Here is a 15,993-nt window from a genome sequence, read left to right as displayed (position 1 = left end):
TAGTTAAAGTGTATCAATAGAGTAGCCAAAGACAGCTTTTGAAAGTTAAAGCGGATAAAAATCCTAGTTTTCTTAACCACGCAAAAGCTAGATAAGAGTTTGCAGAATTAAATCTATAGGATGAAAGAACGCTCTTTTATCAGAAATGGCGCGGTATACTTTAATGAGGAATGAATGCTGAACATCTCAAGAGAACTGATGCAAATTTTGTCTATCACTTGCAATTAAAAGGCATTTGTTCAAAGACGAACGGTAACAAACATGACCGACTTCAAGCCTCAGCAAAGCAAACGCATGCTTGCGGTGACACGTTTACGAGGGCAGCATTCGATCAATATACGCAATACAATAATTAACAAAAGCCAACAAAATGGGGAAACTAAACGGGTTATGATTGGGCAGTTAAAAACCCAAAGATGGTTCCGGTAAGAATTCTTGACTGAACATAATAAATATAGTAATATATGGATGAAATAACAATTATACAGGTTAATCAATCTTCAACTTAAAATTAAACGGCGAATGGAAAGTTATCGATATTAAAAAAAAAAAATGTTTTTTTTTTACAAAGATTACGAAGATATTTTTTTTCGAATAGTTTTCAATGGTTTAATGCAATGTTTACGAATAATTTACGGATATTTAAGAGAAAACTGTCCAGAATAATTGTTCACTTTTTGACATCAGCTGAAATTACTGCTGCAGAAGTAGAAATGAAGAAAAATGAAAGCAACCCCCCGATGTTACCAAGTTTCATGTGCTGAATCCATAGCACTAAGAATTTGATCGTTCAGGTGAGGTATATCTGAGCAGTTGTTAATCTTCTTATATATCTGAAAGGAACGTTATCTTCTTTGATGAAATAAATAAATACATGAAACATTATATTAAATTTGGAGATATTAATGTCAGCTCTTTGCTTTATGCAGATGATGTTATACTTCTAAATAAATCTGTTACAAGTCTGCAAGATTCCCTGACTAAATTGAATAACTGTTGTAATAGATATGGTATGAAGGTCAGCAATAAAAAGACAAAGACAATGAAAATAGGCAGAAGCATTGAAAATGTCAACTGTGTTGTGAATGGAGAACCTGTGGAACAAGTAAAACATTTCAGCTACTTAGGCATGATTTTTAGTGAAGATGGTAAGTTAAATATGGAAATAGATAACAGAATCAACAAAGCTGGTATGGTAGGAAGTGAACTGAATAAATTTATATGGAATAAGAGAGAAATTAGTCGGAACACTAAATTAGCTGTGTACAAGACAGTGTTCAAACCAGTTTTAACTTATGGATCTGAGAGCTGGGTCAGAAGTATAACACTTGACCAAAGACAAGAGACCGCAGATATGAGAGTCCTAAGAAAGATTATAGGCGTGAACAGATGGCATCAATGGCAATATCATATTAAAAACGAGGATATTAGGAAAGAACTTGACATTGTTATACTTCTTATAATTCAATAAGATTCCAGATTTCGGCATCCAGGAATGCGTTAGCAGAGCTAATCTCATGGTATGGTCACTTAAACAGAATGGGCGAGGAAAGATTAGCAAAACAAGTGTTCTCTGCCAGGTTGGCAGGAAAAAGACCCAGAGGAAGACCAAGATATAGGTAGATTGATACGGTAAAAAGTGCTTTAGAAGATAGAAATATAAGATCTGATAATGTTGTAGCCCTGACAGGGTAACTGACTGATTTGGAGGAAAATTGTAGATCGGAAGTTAGTAATGATGTACTCGTAAATATTTCATGTAGTACTATCATATCCTGTACACCTGTTGAGGGTACATGGCAGGAATTTGATGACTGACAGATGAACTTACAGAATAAATTTCATTTCTGATGTGCACAACCCCACAATCAAAGAAAACAGTCATCATGTCTTTGATATATTCAATATATACTTGACTATTTTGGAGGTCAGTGATGATTGTTTTTTTTGCAAAGTTTCATCTTTTTCTGAAGAAGCAGTTTTAAATCAACTTGATGCAAAGTCTTCATTCTTTCATGCTATTCATTTCGAAAAGTGAAACTGAAATCTTCAAAAACACTGCAGGCTACGAGTGTGTTAGCGAAACTCAGTAAACTAACTCATAACGAATACAACAGTACTTAGATGCAAAACGTCGTTACTACCAGCCGGACATAAGGGACATCAGGGAAATATTTTGTATCACCCATAAACTATTCAATGTTCTTGGGTGCTACAAAATCCACTGTTAGTTAACTATTTAATAAATTCTCATTCTTTAATAAATTAAGTGTATATTTGCACCATAAAATAAAATATTCTGTAATGATTCCTGTATGGCAGATACACCGGTAGAGAGTAAATATACTTGACAAGTCTAATATTTGTCATCCTTTTTAAGCAAAATACGATTTCTTTACCTAAAGATAACTAATTATTTAACTGCAATGACAACAACAACAAAAAACTCTAAATATATCACTAAAAAGTTATATCGTACTATTTCTATTTTAAATAATCTTCCTTCGTTATTTTATTCTTCTTTATAGATTTCAATTTTTTTTCATGATTTATGCTTTCTCTCTCTCTCTCTCTCTCACGCACACACACACACACGCACACACACACATACACATTCCATCACGTTTTGCATCAAACTGCAAAGCTATGTAATCTTTGGCTTTATTTGCGATTCTCTAATTTATTATTATTATTATTATTATTATTATTATTATTATTATTATTATTATTATTATTATTATTATTACCACTAATACTACTACCACTACTACTTGGCTTCTCCATGGAGTCTCAGAACTTATTGTAAATAGTCACACCAGATCTAAAATCCATTCAAATCCAATCCATTAGTATTTTTTGTTGTTTTTTTCTTACGTTCTTTGGCTATTGTACCCATTTTTTTTTGCGTGGGGGAAGGACAACACGAGTTTTGGAAGAAAAAAATCTTCTTATGAGACCAACTTAGCATACATTGAAGAAATCATTACCTCCTAATGGAATTCTTATGCAAGTATTTTTTCAATCAAAGAATGCATTTCGCATCGATAGAGTTTCGGATAATCCAGAAATGTTTTATGACGCCGTTACTTGTCAACAGGGGATTATCAGTGAGAAACTGTGTTGTGCAGAAATACGCTTTAACAGGATAAACTAATGGATTTATTCGACTTTGCTTTGTGTGTGTGTGTGTGTGTGTGTGTGTGTGTGTGTGTGTGTGTGTGTGTGTGTGTGTGTGTGTGTGTGTGTGTGTGTGTGTGTGTGTGTGTGTGTGTAATGTAGAGGAAAGGATGAGGATAGCAAAAAGCAACAGAAAAGCATTGCCTTGGTAAACCTTTCCCAAATCTCAATAATGTCATTTTAGGTACAGTCCACTGCGACTTGTTGTTAACACTTCCAAAAAATTTCAGCTACTGTTTAGTAAAGGATTAATATAAATATATATTAGAATTTTTTTTCAGGTCAAAAGAGTCATTTAGTCTCATTTTTAAACTTTTGACCAAGCTTTTTCAATTAGGATTGACAATACTCTTTGATGAAAAGCCTTGGATTGGAATTTCGTCTATATACCGATGATCCTTTATAGGTTGTTCGGTTGTTCTCGATGGGAATCCAAAGGCTTTTCAACTGAAGATGAGTTAGTCAGTTACATACTGGAAGAGCAGAAATTTTCCTCCTTAAAACATGGATTTTTCAACACCTTCAAAACAGGCAGACCGGCCGAAGTTAACAGACATAATATACTGGCCGCCTCGTAGTTTTGACCTCAACTGCAACCAAACTAATCATAAGTTGTGATATCCTAAGGTGCTTTGAACCTATTACCTCCTCGGACACATCCTAAAATCAACACTATCTTGCATTTTATGTAACCACTGTTTATAATATTTCTGTACTTTATTTTATTTTAAGCTTATAGTTGTTTTTGGGTGACTTAAACTTTGTTTATTATAGAAAGAATAATGAGCAACGACGTTTTCCTTATCCTTCCTTTCCGTGTGATAGTACAGTAGCCGTGAGTCTCCTTTTTACAGGGCGGTACGGCACCATCTAGTCCCCCCCAAATTTTATCCGGGCTTCGGAACCGGCATAGGCTGACGAATCAGGCCTATGACTGGGTTAGTATTCCTGACTGTAATCCGTGTATGTTCACTGGACCGGTCTGCCTGCTTGCGGGATGAAAAACCCCAGATAAACTGGCGGAAAAAACCCTACTATCCACGCCCAAGACCGGCTAACTTGGCTATGGCTGAGGAAGATCCTTAAGTTCCTCGCGTTGTCGACGGGAATCGAACCTAGGACACTACTTCCCCAGGCATATGGTTGCGAAGCGCAAAGCCACTAGACTAACCGCGCGGATGTTTTCATTATAAAAAAGTAACATGAGTTGCAGGCAAAATATTTAACCCTCTCCTTCCTAATCATAATTTTACCTTTAAAAAGTTTAAAAAAGCTAGCTATATATGTATATAAAACTAGTGCCAGATTCTTAATATATAAATCCTCCCACATATGTTAAAATACGGCCTTATTATTGAGATTTTTAGTTAATTATATTGCACGAAATGTTAAAAACCTAATAAGTATTTTTCAATCACTTCCTAATATCTCAATCATTCTTACATTTCGGATCCAAAAGGATAAAGGTTATGTTTAAGATAATCTCAAGTGAAGCAGATTTGAATAATCACTCATTAAGGTGGCGCTGTAGTCATTCTCTCAGTTCATTGAAATCTATATTAGCATAATGATCTAGCTAAGCAGTGAAGTAAAGAACGAACTATAATTACCGAAATATACTTTCGTTTACTGTAGATTATTTGTGATCTGTCTGTCAGTTGAATATAATAACTATATTTGGCTGCGTTAATTATTTAGATGGCTAGTGAGGGTTTTTTAAGAGTGGGAGAGAGAGAGAGACGTTCTTTTAGAAACGATTAGTTCTACCAGACGACCCAGATAGTTGTTAATTAAGTGGATAATTTCAGACCAAAATTGATTCATCAAATCACATGAGTCCCTGCTTCCCTTTCGATGATAAAGTTGAACACGTACCACGAATTTTAAAACGAATACTAACAACCAGCTGTAATTAGAAAGCAATATGATAGAGAATACTGTTATTTAGTTCGCTATGTCATATGAATATATTTTTGCTGCTGTAGAAAATGACAGAACATTGTAAATATGATTGGAGTACAATAACGCGGCTTTTCTAGAGAGGAGCTGCATCGAAAATTATTGCATTATACTATATATGTCCCTCAGTAATTTATTTATTCAATTATATTAGAAATCAAAAAATTTTATTCTGAATTATTAAAAACTTGCATTTTTTAAAGTTTTTAATAATTAAAAATTAAATATTATTGTAATTTTAATAGCAATTTGTTGTTAAAATTATACAATATCAAGGAAAATATTTTAAATCTAATATTTAAACAAAACTTAATTCGAAAATTGCAGAAAAAAAATCTAAAGATTTATAAAGATATGTGCGTATTTATTTAAATTATGTATTGTTAAAATGTTCGTCGAGCCTCCGTAGATCAGTCCGTATAGTTGGAAAGATCGATTCCCGTCAGTGACGTGAGGAACTTTTGTCTAGTCTCTTTTCGACGAAAGATGAGTTAGACGATCTCATACTGAGGTAGGTTTTTTTTTTTACCCGGAAACTCGGATTTTTCGTCCCGAAAAGGCAAAACGGACCTTGAACAAGCATCTACTGACATAGGACACTCATGGAATAGGATTCACCAACCTATTCCGTGGAATTTCCGGTTTCGGGATTCGTAATGGACATGAAGCTAATACGTAACAGGCGCTAATACGTAACATTTATTAATTATAATTTGATAATTATAATTAATAAATAAAAAAGAATGTAACCTCCTAGCAAGAGAATAGCTTGTGGAAGCCACAAGTTATTCTCTTGCTAGGCGGTTACATTCTAGCTTCCGTTGACTTCATATTTCGTGAATAACAAAGCCAGTCAAACTGTTTCGATGGCATAGCTGGCTTCGTCATCTTTTTCGGGAGGAAAGTAATGAGACTCATCAGGTTATCAATATACCTTGAGTAATTTCGTTATTTCTTTCACACTCTCTGATAAACCCATGAAAGATAGAGTAGCTTTCTAGCAACCGAGTTCAGTGCACACTCATCAGCTGATCGTGAAACATTGAAATTACATGATTTACGTTGCTAACAACTAGAGATACGCAATATTATCATAAAAATGAAAATATATTTAAAATGAAATTAAGTAGGTAAAAGTTTAAAAAAAAAGACTCAAAAATAATGAGATCTATTAATATATTTTTGCACAAGGAGGCTAACTCCTCCTTGGATCCTCTGAAGAGTCACCAAGGTCTCTCTCTCTGACGTGTTATTGTTTGGAGCTTATGTGTGCGTTAAGCGCTCTTCATAACGTGCTATTCAGCAAACAGAGAGGTTCTTATCTAGGCCACCAGCCTGTTTTCATCAGTTTTACAAGTCATTGTGTAGTCAAATCCATTAACCAAGTTTGGTTTTTTGATAGCCAACTATCGTGTACAAGAGGAGTGTGATAATTTCAAAATGTGATAAGAGAACTGTGCAAGGGCGGGAAAAGGTAGTTGTGAAACTCATCCACATAGCGACTATGTGCACGCCTACAACCAAAATAGAAAAGGTAGCAATGAAATATTGGCAATAAAAGACGATGCGAATTAATAATAAATGCTATTTACACGGTAGTTTCGTGCTGAGAACACACAGATATTCACCAGACACAGATTTAATGTCACCAGCACAGCCCATACTGTGGCGCCACCTTCCGATAAAAATTGGAGTTACTAGTGTATTTATCGTCCGTCATTTATGTATCAAGGTCCGCAGTTTATTTATTATTTTTTTGAAATTCAGATGACGCATTTTTTTATTGGTTTAATCTAAATTTCCACACAATTGTTTTTGTATTTACGTAACTTTAAAGCTGTAGCAAGGAATTTTTCTTATCTAAACAGTAAACTGAAACAAATAGAATTTTTAGCTGCTTGATAAGGCAGTTCACGTTTAACTTCGACGTTAAGGATTTAAATATCAGTGAAGAAGCTATTTCTTTCTTTATTTATTTCTTTACTTTCTGGATTACGCTGTGACCTCACATTGCTTCTTACCCCAGCTTCTTTTAAATACAGATTACTTTGGCGGAAAAAAGAGCTCAGACCTTCATCATAATAAATACAGAATTTTATTGTTATTATTATTGCGCTTTCATCATCATCATCATAAAAATGCGCGTGAGTGATGCCATCTCTTGTCTTACTTTGAAATGATAACGTTCCAAATTTATCACGGAAGAGAAAATTGATGACAAGTGTACTTGAAGACTGCTTGCTTGAACTGCAGGATTTTTACAGCAGTAAGCAACAACTGATTCGCTCATTAGTTAACTTGAACACGTTCAGTGTTATTATATTTTATTACTTGTACGCATTTTTAGTCAACGTTTTTTTTTATAATAAGTGACAATATTTGGATTCCTTAGTAATATGCTTGAATTTCTGCAGATAGCTCATAAATGATTATTAATTATTAAGTTCTTATAAATTATTAAGTTGATCTCATCTAGATAAATTATATTAGGATGGTGCATTTTGAAATCTGGCGTGTTTCTAGTGTAAATATACATTTCAGGTAACTCAGTGCAATGGACAAGATAATGTGATGATTGAGTTTCAGAAATATTCTTCGTGGTATAAGCAGCTTTTGCGAAGAAAAAAATCAATACAACCTGTGATGCGAAATTAAATTTGTTTTGCCAATTGTCCAAATCACGCACGCACGCACAGTGTATCCGTGGTTATCTGTACCATATCGCAGACAAACTCATTTGGATACCGATACAGCTCATCTCGTTATGTTTAATGCTAGGTTGCTATTTCAGGAAACTCCATACATACGCAGTCATTAAGAGAAAACCTCAATTGTCTACTAAAGTAATATTTACTTTCGTCTGTTACACCCTTTCATTTTTCACGCCACCTTTACAGACAGTTCGTGCGCTCAAGTGAATATCAATAATAAATTATGCTTGAAGCCAGTCACATGACTGAAATTGTGATTTTTTTTGCAGCTTGGCTCTTTAAAAATAATTGTCATGTACCTATTTAATATATAGTGACGCAAAGAATAACTTTTACAGAGTACTTTTAATCATGATGATTTTCTGTAACTTATTGTAAGACATAAGGATTTCCTTTTAAGTCTGTAGTCTTTTCCTTCTCTCACAACTGCAGGTTCTCTCTTTTACTGAATATGAAAAAAATTTTAATATTAAATTACACGATTTAGCAACTGTTCCGATCAGTAGGAAGAATAGCCACTAACTTCCGATTTAACTGCACATCCGGGGAAGTGCAGAGAATGGTGGTGCCCTTCGATTGGAAATATCAGGTTTATTCTGTTTAGTACGTGTTGAAGATGAATTAGCTGATCTCATAAAGGTAGTCAGGTTCCTCAGGAAATCAGGATTATGTTTCTGCATACAAAAGACAACGAGGGGGAAAAAAGAGCATTAAGGCTATCGATGGCTGCTATTATACAAAATTTTCAAACTTGTAGGTATTTCAACAATGATTCATATTTAGTATGAATCATTGTTGAAATGATTGTTTCAAGCATGCTGTCTGCTTATACGAAATGACTAATTTGGGAACTTGTTTTTAAGAACCATGCGTCACATTTAAAATTTTTTAACGTAGTATATTTTCTGCTTTATATTTCAAACAGTAAATTTTGGTATGCATGGCTTATCTAACAGAACTTTTTTTTTTTTTTTTTCAGGATGTGGATGAGGAAGAATGGCAAGTGGAAAACGATAACTTTGCTGAAAAACTGAGTTCCTCTTTCTTAAAAAACCGAACCTTTACTGACGTTACCTTTATCGTAGGGCCTCCGGCCCGTTCCAAAAAGTATACCGGTCACCGTGTCATTCTGGCTATGACAAGTCCTGTATTTGAGGCGATGTTCTCTGGAGACATGGCTAATAAGTCCAAAGTGATTCGAGTCACAGACGTTGCTCCGAATGGTTTTGAGAATCTCTTACGGTAAATATGTCGATGAACTTTATTTGCTGTCTCTCTCTTAGCAGTTATGCATGCCAAAAAACTATATCATAACAAGCACGTGCTCACATTTGTTCTAAATGGAAAAATTTATGCTTATCTATATCCAGTCCTCGTATAATTTCAAACCGGAACTACCAATAATATGATATGCACTGCGCTTTAAGAATGGGAGGATGAAATAACAGATAACAATAAATAAAAATATATCATTATTATAAAGACTGAAAACATACAAGTCCTGTCTGTCACTGAGAGTTAAAACTAAACAATTATATGCGGCAAAAATAAACAAATAAATAAAATAAATAGTGATTTAACTACACTGATGTCCATGCAGGGATCGGCGATGATTTTTGCCAAATCATCATTCCACACTCAAAAGAACTAAAAACCTTGTAACGCTGGTATGGTATATTAGCATCGCGAGTGAACCAAAAAAATTCAGCTCAGTAGGACTAGATTATTGTTTTTGTTTAAACAACTGCAGATTGGGATTTGGGGAAAATATTGATGAAGAAAATGCGTGTTCCATAGGCAGAATTAGAAGACAGACTGTAAAAAGTTGGCAACCATAGCCTAAGATACGTTTGTATGACGTCATCATGAACTATCGCAGACGCTACACTACACTATTCTTCCTTCCCTTATATCGAGAACGCGCAACGACTTACCCTTTTATATGATAAAGTGCTGAAACCAGATCCATTTTAGTCCTACTAAGCTGAAGTTTTTCAGAGGACCGCAAACAATATCAGAAACAGCATAGCCATTTAAGTTTGATTAAAATTGATTAAATGGTGTCACTTGTAACTGCGGAGGAAGACGAAGAGAAGAAGAAAAAGAAAATAAATCAGGAAATTATCGTACACAATCATAAAAATGTGTATTACGTAATCTCATTCTTGTATGGTGACATCATTCATTATCGCAATAATTGATCCTGAAGGCTTTATTTTGACTTCAGGCATACCCCAATCCTACATTCCTAAAAGGTATCATCATTCTAATCGTTCCGCCAATAAAAAACATTATTTTAAGCAGTCTTACTAGCCGTCTTCTTTTAATTTTTCCAAAACAAATTGTTAAATTAAAACAATTTAAGAAATTTTAATAAAGATCTTACTTAAATATCAAATTCAAATACAATATTTCGGAAGAAGAACAAAGGTGCAAGTTTTGTTCCTCTGTTATTTGAGATATTTTGAATTACGTTCAAAGAGCAACTAAGGCCGGTGTATTGTCTGTTAATTGCATGTATTACAGCCATATCCACGTTCATTGCCCAGAATATTAGTGCTACTGCACTAATTTTCTGGCAATGAACGTGGTTTGCGCATGAACGAAAGTGACACGAAGATAGGATACGTAACGACTGCTGTTTCATATCACTTATCCTAAATTAATTATGTAGATCATACGAATTTTTCTGTGTCATGTGAGTTGTACAATTGAGTTACGTAATTAAAAAAAAAAATCTGAATTTCCGGAAATGGCTTTAATTTACTGATGCTAAAGATCGACTATCTTCGGAACGACAGAAAATGAAGTTCTCTAGTCGCTGATGAGAATTGAACCTATAAGATCTTTAATCTGTTTGTCTAGGTTTATGAAAGTTCTATGCGCCTATGCAAGAAATTTTTATATTTTTTCTTTTCTTTTTTTTTTTTAATTCTTTAATTTGACTTTGATAGTGCTTCATAGCCGTCCCCTTTTCATGAGGGAGTAAGTTTTCTTCTTCTTTGCTTTTATTTATTTTTTCTTTGCTCCAAGTCCTTCTTTCTTTCTTTTGTGGAATGTGATTCTCTTTACATAAAATAAATTTAAGTGTATTAAATTTCGTACAGCCATTATAATAATTAATTATGGTTCTGTGAATCAAATCTCAATAGATGAATCCAGTTACACGCTTCTAAAAGGAAGACTTTATATTTAATCTGAAGAATACAAGTAATCGATATTAACAAACTAAACTTTCTAAGATAATTCATTTTCCTAAATAATAAATATCTTATGTAATAAATAACGTGTATATATATTATCTTACCTACTTGACTTCTACGTTACACATCATGTCTTCTAATAATAATAATAACAACAATGATAATAGCAGTAATGACAATCATCGTAACTTTTACGCAGTAGATTGTTCTGTAACATCGTTTGGTTTCGTTTACACGTGTAATTTTCAATGATTCTTCAAATAGTAGCTGTAATGCAATTCAACAAATTTTAAGAATCTATATCAAATAATATAAGAATAATAAAAATGAGAATCGAACTGTATACGATTTTTTTTATATATAATTAATATATTTATTTTAGTGCTTTATATCTTAACAACAACAATAAACACACTTAATGAATATAGCAATAATCCAACTATAAATTGTAAAAATTTAATCGCAACAATTCTGATTAGTTCAAATTGTTTTATTAATGAGATCTGATACTTTTTTTTTACTTTTTGCAAATTTAAAAACTATCAAACTCACTCCAAGAATATATGTTGCGTCATTTGTTTCTAGATTTGAATAGTAAAATAATCCAAGTTTGGCTGTTTAACTTCACTGCGTGATTAACTGCAAGGTACTAAATAACACAAAGTAACAGAATAATTAGTTCATGCTTTAGTTCTTAAAACTGGTATTAAGCTTGCTTCCTAAGAATATTCTCTGCATATTTTATATAATGCTTTGTTTAGTTTGTAAATTTTAATTAAAATGTGTTTTCTTTTGCCTTGTAGTTACGCCTACAGCGACACTCTCAACTTGCAGAGTGTGGATGACGCCATAGTGACTGCATTTGCAGCAAAGAAGTACGCCCTTCCCCACCTGCTCGAACAGTGTTTTACCTTCCTGGAGTCCAACGTCACAGCGAAGAACGTTTGCCAGATTTTCGAATTCTCTCTCGCCGCTGATGCCCACATTCTAATGTTCCTGTGTCTGAACATCATCGACCGCCAAACTTTCCACGTTCTTACATCGGGGTCGTTTTCCAAGATCAGCGCCAACACTGCCGAAATGGTGGCCAAACGTAACTACATGAATCTGTATTCTGAATACACGTTGTACAGCGCCCTCTACCAGTGGGCAGAAGAGGAATGCAAGAGACGCAATCTGCCAGACGATGTTGAGAACCTCAGGGGAATTCTGGACACTTCACTACCATACATTCGTTTTCTGGCCATGTCTGCCGAGGAGTTCTGCAAAGGACCTGCAAAGAGCGGACTGCTTACCATGGACGAGTGTTATTGCATCTTCATGAACCTTGCTATTCCTGGGTGTATTCCAATGCCCAGTGGGTTGCATACGGAGGCCATCAAACGACAACCTCCTCCGGAATACTTCATTTGTCAGCGTTTCAGAGGAACATCTTATTCCACTCCTTCTAGACCCCTGCGTATTTTTGGGGTTCGTTTCTCAGCTCTTAATAAAGATGTTTTCCTGATGGGTGTCTCCTTTCCAGTGCGTCTTGACAGCGCCTATTATTCTGTCCGTCAACCAAAGTTTGGTGGTTTGTTTCGCATCACTCGACGTTTGCTAGATGGGAAAGCAGAGCGTCACGAGGCAGAAATCACCTTCCACTTAAGCAAAGGGAAAGATACGCGGGTTCGATTACGAAAACCAATATTCATTCGCAAAGGAGAAAAATATGAAGTGGAGCTGCAAGCACACTCTTTGCTGTCAGAAGACGTGGTGGTCCCAATGCTAAGACAAAGAAAAAAGGAGGAGACAGTAGAGGGCGTTACCTTCCAGTTTATACCTTTCACGAGAATCAAACTAGCTAACGTCCTGGATATTGTTGAATTATCAGAATTGTTATTCTACTGTTGAGCACACTGACAGGTGATTTTGGGAAATGTTTGATGATTCGACTGCATCTTAATTACATATGGCTATGCTAATTCAGCCATTTGTGATTGTGGTTGTTTCAAGCGAGAAAAGAATCTGTCAAGTGGAGATTTATCTCATTTGCAGATTTTTGGGTTAACCTTATGAGAAGGTTTACAACAAACAGCAGTATGTGGAAAGAGAGAGAGCGAAAGAAAGCTGGATTTCAACCAATGTCAATTGCCTTCCACTCCAGTGGGGTTCTTCAATTCAAAAAGCCTTTCTGAAGAAAAGCTTGTAGAATGGAGCCCTAAAATTTTAAAGCATTTTTTTAAAAGAAGATACAATGGAGAGTTTTCACCACTTCTGTATGGACGACATGCAAATAAAAATGCTGATTCTATTACATTATCATATTTATAATGTATTTTAATGGAAATTGTTACAGAGAATGAAAGGGCATTTTATTCAACTTGCTCTGTCAACAAAATATTATAATACGGGTCATTTGTGTTTTACAATATTGTGTGTTTATATTTACTGGTAGACAAAGTTACATTTAGAATCTGAAACCTACTTAACGTCAGCATAGCTGGATAGCATTGATACTTCACATTCATAAGTAAACCCAAGCACCACTGCACTTGATATTAAAATTACAATAACGTCAAATAGAACTGGTAATAAAATTATCCATTTCCCCACATGGTTTTCCTTTTGTCAAGGATGGTGTGCGGTAAACATTCAAGAACTATGATATCGACGATCCAAAGTGAAGCTAATAAAAGATACTTGTCATAAATGAACTGACCAGACACGACTGCCACATCATCAACCAATAATAATGGTTTTCGAAGCTACACTTCCATCAGGTAATTTCTAATTGCCTATTTGGACCATCCGATTTCTCATTATCCTTGTTCATGCTTCAGTAGTTTTAAACTTTTTACCAGTCTATGCAATACAGAATGAACCTACTTCCATTATTAACTCGCACGCACACACACACACACACACACACACACACACACACACACACACACAAAATAAACCGTTCGCTATTACATTCAAACAATATTTAAATATTTAAATATCACGTGTGTCATTGCTCAGTCCAAGCCTTTCACACTTCAGGCACCATTATATACAGTATATATATACACAAGTATTGTTATCTCTCTCTCATTGTTAGCTCTCCTCACAAATGCCTTTATCACATAAATGGATAAATAATAAATACACAACCGGTATCATTACTGGTGCATATAAATGAATGAACACTAAGAAATTGGATTTTTGCTTGTAAAACGCACACTGACAATACTTCGTCAATATATTCGTACTATTGCAACATGTAACACTTCTCAGAATAAATTTTCTGCTTACCGAACTGTGAAAGATGTTTTTTTATTATTATTTATTTATTTAACACAGATATATTAAACTGTAATGCTGTGTATTTCATACTGAAGTGAATGTGCACTTTCAAATGAAAATAAAGTATTTTTCATCAAGCTGCTTAACTAGTTGTGTCTTCAGTGAAATATGGTTCATGACACTTTAGTTTTACACGATGTATATATATAATTTTAGCTCATATGCTGTTAACAGACGTTTCATCTTAAAGGAAACATGTATACAGAGTTTCTTCTTTTTTTTTTTTTAAATTTCCAGAAGGGGAAAAAAACATTGGCAGGGGTGGGATTCGAACCCACGCCTCCGAAGAGACTGGTGCCTTAAACCAGCGCCTTAGACCGCTCGGCCACCCTACCACTGCTTTTAAATTAAGGGAATTAACTACTTTATTTGCGGTTTTATAAGTTAATTATCCTATTTAGAATAAGTTTTGTGCATTATACATTATACAGAAAGATAATCATCACCAAACCGGAAAAGAATTCGGACTTCTCTTAAACTTAATTTAATGCAATATTTTACATCTGCAAAAACTGGAATTGAGTACTCAAAAATGGAATATAATCGGTAAAGGTTAATTCAATATTTTTCATTCTACATTTTTAATATTGATTTTACATATTAAAGGTATAGTATACTTCATTGTGTGTCTGTACTTTGTAAGTGGAAGAGAATGATTTTCATTCTCCCCCAACTCAATGTATGTTATCTAAAACGTCTTTCATTATTGAAAAGACCTTTTACACACATTTGATAATTATTATAACAAATATTTTCACGTTTTTCAGTGTAGTAGAATCCTTCAAACAGAGTTATGTACTTCGAGAATACAAAATCATCAAGATTTCACTCGAATTAGTTTGTCATAAACTAATTGATAGTGGTTCTAATTGATTGATGAATGATAGTGGTTCAGAAACAGGGAAAATAAATAAATGAAGATAAAAAAAAATACTTTCATGAATTAATGTTGGATCAAAGAGAAAATTAATAGTACCGATGCTAAACATGATGGTATTGTGATTTCTAAAAAAAAAAAAAAAAACAGAAATGAATGATACCTTTGTGGGTTAATAGATTTCACTTGTAACTATCGTAGGTTTTTTGAGAATGCACTGGATATATTTCCACGAAATTATTAATCCCAGTTTTTATAAAATACGAAGTGAAATCAAAAGCGAAGCTAAAAACTCTCACTGCATCATCATTCATTAATTTTTATTTCAGTATTAGCATACATCATCACATCAAGTTATGTATCTACATGATAAAATATTTTTTTTAAAAAAAGTTCTTTGGCATACCTCAATAAACTTGGGATAATTACAGGTTGACTTTTTTTTTTTCCATTTAAGATCTCTTCACACTAGCTTAAAAGCTACATTCTAGTATTCGTCAAAGAGACTAAAAAATTATTTTTTTTAAAATTTAAGCTAAAATCATGCTATTTTTTTATTAAGTAAACCTATTCTTTTTTTATGCATTTCTCAAATATAGCTGAATAATTTTGACGGAATTTAATATTTAGCATATTAGGATATTAAATATTTAATTTTGGATAATAAAATATTCAATATTTTCAATAAATTCAGTCCAGTTATAGAGATACGTAAACTGCAAATATGTTTCACAGGTAT

At 33.8% G+C, this 15,993-nt stretch overlaps 1 protein-coding gene and 1 non-coding gene across 2 annotated transcripts in view; one reads left to right on the top strand and one right to left on the bottom strand.

Annotated features, from left to right (window-relative positions):
• LOC150104653 (BTB/POZ domain-containing protein 6-like) overlaps positions 1 to 12,943 on the top strand; it is a 54,111-nt gene extending 41,168 nt beyond the window's left edge. The window contains exons 3-4 of the mRNA XM_090395603.1: positions 8,827 to 9,089; positions 11,854 to 12,943. Coding sequence (XP_090251729.1) covers positions 8,827 to 9,089; positions 11,854 to 12,943 — 1,353 coding nt within the window. The remainder of the gene's footprint in view (positions 1 to 8,826; positions 9,090 to 11,853) is intronic.
• Positions 12,944 to 14,630: 1,687 nt separating this feature from the next.
• Positions 14,631 to 14,712, bottom strand: TRNAL-AAG (transfer RNA leucine (anticodon AAG)). Its single transcript has one exon. It is a non-coding gene; the product is annotated as a tRNA-Leu (tRNA).
• Positions 14,713 to 15,993: the final 1,281 nt, after the last annotated feature.

The sequence above is a fragment of the Typopeltis vanoorti genome, chromosome 7 (genome assembly GCF_054136105.1).
Source record: "Typopeltis vanoorti isolate ZY-2024b chromosome 7, IOZ_Tvanoo_1.0, whole genome shotgun sequence".
NCBI lineage: Eukaryota > Metazoa > Arthropoda > Arachnida > Uropygi > Thelyphonidae > Typopeltis > Typopeltis vanoorti.
Note: the sequence above shows the minus strand (reverse complement) of the source record. Positions and strands in the feature narration are given on the sequence as shown.